Source organism: Microtus ochrogaster, unplaced genomic scaffold (assembly GCF_000317375.1).
Source record: "Microtus ochrogaster isolate Prairie Vole_2 unplaced genomic scaffold, MicOch1.0 UNK28, whole genome shotgun sequence".
NCBI lineage: Eukaryota > Metazoa > Chordata > Mammalia > Rodentia > Cricetidae > Microtus > Microtus ochrogaster.
The window spans coordinates 1,981,092-1,992,390 of NW_004949126.1; the positions used below are offsets into that span (position 1 = coordinate 1,981,092).

The window sequence follows — 11,299 nt, forward strand, 5'->3', positions numbered from 1 at the left end:
CGGTACTTGGTTATTTATTTATCTTTAAATTGGGATCTCACAACATTGCTCAGACTAGTCTAGAGCTCACAATTATTAATTCTTCCATCTAAGCCTCCTGAATACTGGTCCTGGCTAGGGCTTTGTTTTGTTTTATTTTTGTTTCTTTTTGTTTGTTTTTGTTACAAGCTAGAGTCAAATGGGAAGAGGTCCTTCAACTGAGAAAATACCCCCACCAGGTTAGGCTGTGGGGCATTTTCTTGATTGAAGATCCATAGAGGAGAGCTCAGCTCACATTGACAGCCCCGAGTCACGAGTGGTATAAGGAGACAAATTGAACAAGCCAGGAGGAGCAAGTCAGTGAGCAGTATTCCTCTGTGGTCTCTGCCTCCAGGTTCCTGCCCCGGTTTCCCTCAGTGAGGGACTGTTATCTGGAAGTGTGAGGTGAAACAAACTCATTCCTCTCCAAGTTGCCTTTGGTCATGGTGTTTTATCACAGTGATGGAAAGCAACTGAAAAGCAGGTATGACAGGTACATGCCACATGTTGTTAGGGTAGAACGTGAGCCCCAGAGTACAGGAAGAATGCTGTGAGATGCTGTTTTTATTTTAAAAAAAAACTGATTGTTCTGCCCTTATTAACTTATTAATAGTCTTATTAATTATTCTTAATCTTTATTGAATAGCCATTAAGTTTTAAAACGATAAAAATTTTACATTACATTAAATCATCGGAAGAATGGTCAAATCCCATATTTAACAAATAGCACATGGGAAGACGTGTAGTTTTTCAAAAAAAAAAAAAAACAACAACCCTTTTCAGCTAAGAGAAAATAGGTTAATCATTTTATGAACAAACCCAATTTTGAATCCTTGTTTGATATTATCTAGATAATGACTTGTCTTAACAATTATGAGGTAGAGAATGTTCTTTTCTTTTGTTAAGTCTTGCACTAGTGTTCAGGGGATAAGGAATTAAATCCAGTGACCTCCAAGTGCCAACTCATTACTTATTCTTGTTAAGGGACCAAATAGTAGTTATTCTCACCACAGGAAGAAGAGGATGGTTAAAAGTTTTGGGGCCCAGCTTGTTGAATAGAGAGATTTCATAAGCTGGGGAGGGAAATAGGCTAAAGGGATATTGATGGATATTGTCTTTAAAACCCTCAGATGTGTCTTCATCACTATTTGTGATAGAATGTACCCGAAGTATTTATATGCATTTATTTGTTTATTTCTATAAAAATCCCAGGAACATTTTCTCTCTCTACTATGCTGAAGTAGAAACCACAATTTTACACAAACCCACAGGCCTACTTAAGGGTTGATTCTCTATTGCCCCTTTAAGAAATACTACAGAACCGTGAACCGGGAAGAGGGAAGCAGCAAAGTGTGGTGAGGCCAGGGGAGCAAACACTCCTAAGATGGGAGCATCACTGGGGGATGATACTTAAACATGCAGACCACCTTCTGCGCCAGAGCACTCGCCTGCCTTTGTCTCCCCATCACGTCCAGTGGCAACTACACCTTGAGTTCCTGGAACCTTGCCTAGTGGGACTAAGGCGCTCACCAACAGCTGGTCAACTGACTGACTAAATGCTGCCTTCTTTCCCTGGCAACTGGCTGACCTAGCATGATTTAAAAGACAGCCAACAGCCGAAGAGTCTTAGCTTCACAGGGGTCCAGATACATGTGGAAGATACATGCTGAGCGCAAAGCAGGCAGCTCACTTCCTTCCTCAGAGAACCCCTAAAAAGTTACACTGCCCTGATATGAAATCTACTCATCTGCCGGAGTCACGGTTTTAGAAAAGTTAAGAAAAGGTATTTAGGGAGATGTCTGACCCAAAGCTCAGTTCTTCATATGAAACAATATTTTCTGGGATATTTTCATTTGCCAATTGTCAGAAACGTCTGTGAAGTAATTTTTTTGAAGAGCAAGCATGCAGCGTAGGGATCTGATAACGACCACTGGCAAAAATGTTTTAAATGTTAATGTTTAAGTTGCAACTTAGAGTAATCTCTGTATTAAGGTGTTAAATGCCACAAGCAAGCTCCACCCATCCACCCTTGCTTCACAGATCGGAAGCGCTCATCAGTTGGATCTTACAGTACTGGGCACTGAAGATTAGCCACAGTTTATGGGATGTGTCCAAAACATCAGATCTTTGATATTTTCTTTATTATTGTGACTCTCAGAGCTAAGTTTATGTAGTGCCTTTGACTGATTCCTTTTGCCCAGATTCTTGCTTCAATGCATACTCTACCCAAGAGCCCGATCAAGTTTACCTACTTCATAAATACTAACAGGGAGGGACAGGAACCCCGAGGTCAGTAAACAGGATCAAGAAGAATAAAGACACCTGCCTGAAACGATGCCCTGCTAAGACATAACTGTCATGAGACAATCTATCATTCCAACCAAACAAACTAGGGCAACTTCGTCCTGAATTCCCAATGTGGTTGCCATGGTTTTTAGACAAAGACGACAAGGCTGCATTCCAATTATACCCTATTCAATGACAGACAACTGAAAAATAGAAAATGGGGCAATAAAATCTTGGGTGACCCAGAAGAGATGTGACGGGTACAAGTGACATGGAAGTGAGATGCCAGTTTATGCTTGCTTGAAAAGGTACCTTTGTGATTTGGAGCGCAACAGTGTCATCCACAGAGTCTTAAGTTTCTCAATAGCAATTTTGCTTGTCAGCCAGCCCACTACCCAAGGACATCTCTTATTAGAAATTCTCTCAACATTTTAAACTTTAAGCATTCAACTCTTAAGAGAGTATCAGAAAAATGTCTTGAACTAAAAAAATAAATGTACTCTTTCAGGTCCGGTAAAAATAAGAAATAGATCAATATAATGTTTTTTATAAATACAGTGATCAAATATAGTGTTCTATCTTAAAATGCTTTATTTATGTATTTATTGCAGGCCAGCTGGACTGCAACGACTAAGTAATGTTCTTGTTTTCTCCTTCTATCTCATCATAGGAGTTCTGGGGTTGCCCATGTACAACCACTGCATCCAGCTCTTTAACCTGCCTTCCAGGTCATCAACTGCATCTACGGGAGAACTCCGAGGCTACAATGCTGACAATGAAGTTAAGGATGTGGGTGGATAAGGATCGGATGTTATCTTCGTTACTTTTCTATTGCAGAGACGAAACACCATGAGCAAGGTAACTTATGTAGGAAAGCATTTAATTTGGGGCTCACAGTTCCGGGGAGTCACGGTGTGGAGCATGGCATCAGTCAGGCGGATGGGCCTCTGGAATTGTAACTGAAAGTTTATATTTACTCCGCAAGCACAAGGCAGAGAGCCAACTGGGAATGGTGTGAGTTGACACACCTTCTCCAGCAAGGCCAGATACCCCACAACCCCCCGAGAGACTAGATAACAAGGAGGCCCCAAGGAGGATGCATTTCTCTTGGAACGGAAGATAGAAGAGATCTCCTGGGTAGAGTAGGGATGGAGTCAGGAAGGATCAGGCTGTGGAGTGGATGGAGAGTACTGAAAGAGATGTACTGGTATGAGAGGTATTTTAGGTTCAGGTAGAAATTTGGTGCAAGGGAAACTCCCAGGAATCTACAAGGATGACCCCAGCTAAGAATACTAGCAATTGTGGTTATGGAGCCTGAACTGGCCTTCTCTTGTAATCAGATTGGTGACTACTCCAGTTGTCATCAGAGAGCCTTCATCTAGTAACTGATGGAAACAGGTGCAGAGATCCACAGCCAAGCACTGGACTGAGAGTAAAGAATTCTGTTGAAGAAATGAAGGAGGAATAGTGTGAGTCGGGGGTGGGGGCCAAGGACATTATAAAAGAACCCACAGAAACAACTAAGTTGGGCTCATAAGAACCTTCAGGGTGTGGGCCAACAGCTAGCGAACCTGTATGGGATAGACCTAGGCCTTCTACATATATGTTACATATATGTAGCTTGGCCTACATAGATTCTTAGAGCAGTGGGAGCAGGTCTTGTCCCTAATGCTTTCGCTGGCTTTTGGGAACCTACTCCTAATACTGGATGCCTTGTCTAGGTTTAATACAAAGGGAGGAGGTCAGTCCTGTCTCAACTTGATATGCCAGGCTTTGTTGACATCCATGGGAGGCCTGCTCCTTTCTGAACAGAAACAAAGGAGGAGTGGGTGGGAGATGGAAGGGAGGTGGGTGGGAAGGAATGGGAGGAGAAATTGTGGTAAGGGTATAAAATGAATAAATAAATTGAAAAGAAAAACCCAACCAACCAACCAACCAACCAACCAACCAACCAAGCAACCAACCAAGCAAGCAAGCAACCAACCAACCAAGCAACCAACCAAGCAACCAACCAACCAACCAACCAACCAAGCAACCAATCAAACAAACAAAAACCAAAAAGGACAACAACAACAAAAAACAAAAACAAAAAAACAACCAAAAACCAAAAACCAACCAACCAACCAGCCAACCAAACAACCAAACAACCAAACAAATAAAAAACCCAAGGCTGGATTGCTCAGTCCTTTCCAATTAGTTCCTCCATCTGGGGACCAAGTTTTCAAATTGGAGCCATTCCCATTTACACTGCTCCAAGTGTAGTCATTTTCTTTTTCTTTTCCTTTGTTTTTCTTTTCTTTCTTTCTTTCTTTCTCTCTCTCTCTCTCTCTCTCTCTCTCTCTCTCTCTCTCTCTCTCTCTTTCTTTCTTTCTTTCTCTTTGTAGCAGTCTTACCAACGAAGCTGACCTGTTGATCCCTAAGTGGGTAATGGATAATTATTTAATCTTTACCAAATCATAGCTTCCTGAAAGCATAGTCTCTATTTAATCTTTAAAACATAAAGAAACCCCTCGTCTGCCATGTAGTGGCATCGGTGAGGGAAAGTTACCCTTCCCCACTCTGCCTCTGGCTACCTCCGGCAGGCAGGAGAACAGGTCACAAGAGTGAGAGAATTAGCCCTGCCCCTCCTCACCAGCTGCAGCACACAGAAGAGCAGGCCCTGCAGCCCTGGAGAGCACAATAGAGCTGACCCTGTTGTCAGGGATGCAGGTGAGCCAGCTCTAAGGGCTTGAGAGCAGGAGAGATACCCGGCTCCCCATAGTCCCCTACAGCAATAGGAAAAGTAGGTTCTGCATCTTGCCTGGGCAAAAGAATAGAACTGGCCCTGGTGGGATGTGTAGGTGACTTGGATCTGATGGCGGGAGAACTGGCCCTGCTCCTTGCTTCAGGTTGTATTGGGTGAGCTAGCCAAGGCAATGCTGGAGAGCTTACCAGGGTAGTGATAACAAGGGAAAGCTGGCAGGCTGACCAAACAGCTACAACCCAGGCCCAGAACCAGGGCTATGAGTTGGTTCACCCCAACATCCACCGAATCTATGAACTGTTGGAGCAGGTGAAGGGGACGAATCTACGGATCCCAAACAGCAGGAACTCCATGACACAGAACAACAGCATGATAACCCAGAAGAGTGCCAGTGAGAGCCATTATCAGTGGTGGAGCAGAAGCTGGCCTGGAACCAGACCTATGACTCCTGGCAATGGACACTTGCAAGTAGAGAGGAATGGCCTAAAGGGACAGGTGTGACTCAACGGGTCACACTACAGCATCTGTGACAAGAACCTTCTCTTTTATTTATTTTTTTTCTTTTAAATTTGGTTTTGTTTTAGGGGGAGGTTGCAAGGACAGAGGGCAGATATGAGAAACAGGGAGATGCATGGGATAGGAATGCACGATGTGAAAACCACAAAGAATCAATAAAAGCTCAAACAAAACAAACAAGCAAACAAAACCCCCAAACATAAACAAGTAAACAAAAAAAACTAAAGAAAGCTAATCGAAGAAAATCTGCACGCGTCAGTTTCTTCATCTAGATGATGGAATAACATAACCCCTCTTAAGATTACCTTTTAGAATCAGCAAATACAAAATATTCATTCAGCATTTGGCTTGTAGCACAAAAAAATGTAGCCATGCTGCTGTGGAATTATTATTTCTGCACTAATTATTCTACCACAACAGAGATGTACAGTGACTGCCCAAAGATACTGGCAAATCCAAAGGCTTGAAACAGCGCAAACAATAATCTTAGCTGCAAAATTATATGTTTGGATGGGTAAAAATGCACCAATTTAGTAAAATGGTATTTAAAGGTGAGAGGGAAAACTCTAGCTGTCCCAAAGCCTACGATGGCGTCTCTGCTTCTTTTGAGAATATTTGTTCTCTGACTCCTTGAGGAAAAGCAAAATGTTCTATTAATACTTAGTGTTATAATCTCATCAAAATCACTCTTATATCTGAATATTGTAGCTGGATTCTTATGTTTGTCTTTCATTAGATTCAGGGTATACTTCTTTTTGCAAGGAGCACTTGTTGGACTTTGTTTTTAATATATTTTTATATATTTCATATATATTATATATATTTTTATTATATATATTTATATTTTTTCATCTCTGTCCTTCTTCTATCTCAACTATCCACTCTCTCAGGTTTTCCTCCCCACTCCACTTCTCCCCTCATCTTCCCTTTCCTCCCTCCCTACTCCCCCAACCCCCATGCTCTTAATTTTGTCAAGCGATCTGTCTATTTTTCCTTCCCAGGTGGATCTACGTGTGTTTTTCTTAGGGTTCACCTTGTTCCTTAGCTTCTCTAGGGTCGTGAACTACCGACTGGACTTTGTAATGGAAGTAGTCACCAAGGCTGGCTTAGGTTGCAGATCTCCTTACGGCAGTGTCAGCCTTTGCTTCTATACAAACAAGGGTTAAGACAAAGGCTGGGCAGGTAGATTACAGTAGGTTTGAGGTTATACAGTTGCAGACTGGCTTATATAGTTTCAGGCTGACTAGGCTCAAGACCCTGTCTCAAAATAAAATAAAATTTAACAACGGCCTCCAATTAGTCATTGACATTTTTTTAAAAGATTTATTTATTTATTTTTGTTTACAGTGTTCTGTCTGCATGTATGCCTGCAGGCCAGAAGAGGGCACCAGATTTCATTACAGATGGTTGTGAGCCACCATGTGGTTGCTGGGACTTGAACTCAGGACCTCTGGAAGAACAATCAGTGTTCTTAACCTCTGAGCCATCTCTCCAGCCCCTAGTTATTGATATTTTAAAGTTAAATTCGTTTTCAATTCCTGGAATTTTGAAATAACTGGTTGAGAACAAAATCTGAGTTACTCCCTCTTGTTTGAACATGAAAAGCAAAACTTTGATTTCTCTTCCTCTTCCTCAGCTTTACTCTTATTTCCATTACACTGCAAGCACTCCAGGATAAATGCCTTTGCCAGGGGAGCAGAGGAGGTAGGTAGGAATAGCTGCTCACCTATAAACAGGAATTGAATGGTTTCTTTTTTTCGCAGAGCGTGGCTGTGACTCACTATAACATCGGGAGGAAGTGGCTTCTCTTCCATCAGTTCCCTTGGGAGGAGTAGCTCCAACTAACAACACAGATCGCAAAGCCAAACGATGCACTCTCTCAGAACTGTCTGTGAATATGGAGTTAGGACGGCCTGGCTGTCTTACCTTAAAAGAGATTTCATACTGCTCGCCTCCCCAGATCTCTAAGCCTGGGTCGTAGCCACCCAGTTCCCAAAACCACTTTCGATCCACTGCGAAGAGACCTCCAGCCATAACAGGAGACCTGGGAGACACAAGATAGACAATATTTAACGGATGATGAACACCGAAGACAGGAGTATTTCGTTTTGAAATTGATAATCTGATTTAATGGTCAAGGTGTGTTCTTTTTCAGCACGGTTCTCTCTCTAAGCAAATGTAGAATTTCTACTGCATTTCCTATTGAAGTGGAGGTGGGGAAAGAATCTGTGTGAAAATTAAACTTTGCAATCCAGGTTTTCACACAGCAAAGGTCCTTCAGAATCACACTTGGCCATCTGCTTTTTGTCACAGAGAAACACATTAATATCAGTGACTGATACATTGGGAAATATTACTCAATCTTATGGCTTTTTCTTAAGTCGAGAGAGATCTTTTACTGTTGGACAAAATGGTAGTGAAAATGTAGTCTCTGACATGCATCTGTCTGCTTACAATAATGTCCTGTTTAGAGGCAATGAAAAAGAATATAGGAAAAAATAAGATTTTAAAACAGAATGTTGAGTACGTGTGTGTATCTATGTATGGATATATACACGTGAGTACTGGAGTTTGGGGGTGTCCAGAAGAGGGGTTAGATCCCATGGTACTGGAATTACAGGTGGTATTGAGCCCATTGACAATTCTACTGGGAATTGAACTCTGGTCCTCTGGAAGAGCAATATGGGCTCTGAACTGCTGACCCTTCTCTCTAGCCCAAGGAAAATATTTCTGAGGTGTAGGCTTTTATATGATTGGCAAGATCAAAGATATGGAAGAGTGGTTTATCTATTCTCCCCAGGAAAGTGTTGGGGGGGAACATACAGAATCTCATGTAACATTTGTGTTCTCTTAGAAATAGCATTTTTACAATCAGGTGTCCTTAATCCATTCTGTTCCTTCCCTGTTTTCTGCACACATCATTTCAAAGTGGACTTATCATTGCAGTTGGAGCAAATCAAGTTGTAGCATTTACTGGGTGCAAATTCCCAGTGACCACACCGCTATAGCTGTGACCTTTGCTGGGTTATATGTCCCTAGCAGTTTCGAATTTTAGAGATATTGGGAAAAAATGATTCTGAAATTAATTATTTAATTATAAATAGTTTTGTTGCGAGCACAAAAATCTTGTTCAAAAATGATCTTATCAACAATTTGAATAGTATATTTTAGGTTAATCCATTTATAAATTAAATTCGAATGGAGCCATCAATTATCGAGAGTATTGAAATTTATGAGGGTAATTCTATATTTATTTGTTCTTGGTGTTCTATCAGTTTTCTTATGCCACGTTTTTGTAGCTTCGTTAATAGTGCAGAAATATTTGGACTTTTTGTGCTTTTGATGAATTGCCCCATTATACCTAGGAAATGGCTTTTATTATTTCTGCTGATGTTATTTGCTCTATCATCTATTCTGGGCCATTATTATAATCATTTCCTTGTGTTCTCCAACTCTAGCATTTATAACCTTTTCTGTCTTTTAACCTTCTAACCGTTTGTGTATTCATGCATAACGTAGGGTTCTGAGTTGTTGATGTAGCTTCGTAGGTCGGGTGGAGGTGAGCATGCGTGAAGCCTAGGCCTGGATTCTAAGTGACATGTCCAATCACAGCACTTGGGAGATGGAGGCAGAAGGATCAGTTCATGCTCTTCCTCAGCTATGTAATGAGTTTAGGTCAGCCTGGTCTCCAAGAGACCCTCTCCTTTCTGTTTCCCTGAAAGAGTGAATTTCTTACAAGTGGCGCATATACGCACCTTGCTTTTCAATTGGGTCATTTAGATACTTAAAAAACCAGGATTGATGTGGTTACATTTAAACCTATGACCACCCACTTTTTCTGTTTGTATCAAGTGCGTTTCTATGTCTCTCATTTGTCTTCTTTTGAGGAACTGAAGCTTTCTCCTTCTCTTTCTCCAGTTTCTGTACTGCTATACATTTCTCTACTTGCTGTGATACTTCACCTTGTAATGCTCGTATTCTGAAGTCATTATACTTTGAAGATGTTTCAATGGTAAAATTCCATCATGAACAATAACACACATACATAAACAACACATGAAATATATACACCTGAACAAACAACACAGAAATAATGTTACGAGCACCGCTTTTGTTTTCTGTTGGGTTAAATAGTCCGTAGGCCCGAGACGGTGAATTAAACTTCAGACCCAAAGTTGTTGATTCCAGGCAATGTTGCACCAAAGCCAAAAGAACTAAGGTAGGGACCTCCTGCTTTATTGAACAGTAAAGAGTTCCGTGAGCCATACTGTCTTCTTCCTCGGAAAACAAGCAGGAGCACTAAACTATTTTCTGCATGTTCTTCTGCTCTGTTTTTATTTTAAGTAAAAACTGGTCTCTCAGAACTCCCTGTTAGTCCCATTCCTCACAGTTTCTCACCAACCTGTCTGCTTCCTGCCTGATTTCTTCCGAGCCTCCTTTCCGTTTTGTTTGTTTTGGGAACGTGAACACACTGTAGGCATGGCTTGTGGCTCTGTGTCCACGTGGCACGTGACTGCTGCTTACAAGCACTGTTCACAGTGTCACAAGTCAGTCCCTGGGCTTTGCAACTAAAAACATGTGTCGTCCCTGGGATGACATCTAAAATTAAGTGGCCAGGAAGATTCCTTATTTTCAGGCCATAGAAATATGTGACCATTCTGCTTACTTAATGGAAGTCAATTTTCTATTCCCTACCAACTTTATTGAGGCACGTAATAAATATGCTTTCCTTTTTACATATGGCTAGATAGGTTCCTGTTTCTACAGCATTTTTTTTTAATGCTCCAAATTTGGTTCGCTTTTAAATTATTGAGGCTATCATGTAAACGTTTCCTGGGACCATTCTTTCCTTGGCAGCAGTGACAAACTCTGTGTCTCGCTTGTAGATGCATGTTTGACAGCACGCGGCTGGCTGTCCCTTCTAAACTAGGACATATTCTGAAATTGTGTCTCTATAAGAAGGTGCCAAACTATCCTATCTATCATTCTCTATTTCATGGCTTGATTCTTATATATATATAATATATATCTTCATATATTCAGAAAAAAATGGTGACGTTGTAATTGAAACATGCTTTCTCTGGGGTCCTCTTTTACCTCAGTTCTCAAACTTTCAGGCATGTGAAGCATGATTTCAAATTCAGCACATGCTACATAACCTTCTGGGTTAGAGCAAGGAAAGCGTACAAGACACTGAGAAATATATGCAGGAGAAAAATGTTTTGAAACATGCTAAGGTTTAGAATTCAGGCGCAGTAATGTGCAGGAAATGTCCATTTGACCCCTCAGGAATGAACTGGCTCTCGGCTCTCTTTCATTTCAGTGGATACAGTGACATTTCTGGACACGCGAGCTGCAGTGTGAATTTGATCAGAACTGAAGCGACACAGCTTCCCTCAGGACTCAGTCAAGCCAAGTCAGTCAACAGAAAGGCAGCCCTCAGGGTTTTCAGACTCACAAACAGATATTTTTAGTTAGCCCACGACTCAGAGCTCTTGCAATTAAGAAAGCCATTATTATTTCCACAAGAATTCAGTTGTGGACCAAATGATATTTAAAATGCAAAAAGGACTTTTACGTGATAAATCATGTCTTAAATTAAGATTTGAGAAGACTGTTTAAAACTATGTGACATAAAACAGTAAAAGGAGGACAGCATACTATTGTGACCCCGATAGCATGCAAGGAGAGAGAGAGAGAGAGAGAGAGAGAGAGAGAGAGAGAGAGAGAGAGAGA

General features: G+C 41.2%; 1 protein-coding gene across 1 annotated transcript in view; it reads right to left on the reverse strand.

Annotated features, from left to right (window-relative positions):
- Positions 1 to 11,299, reverse strand: part of Galntl6 (polypeptide N-acetylgalactosaminyltransferase like 6) — a 1,036,720-nt gene that overhangs the window by 102,409 nt on the left and 923,012 nt on the right. The window contains exon 7 of the mRNA XM_013354103.2: positions 7,490 to 7,607. Coding sequence (XP_013209557.2) covers positions 7,490 to 7,607 — 118 coding nt within the window. The remainder of the gene's footprint in view (positions 1 to 7,489; positions 7,608 to 11,299) is intronic.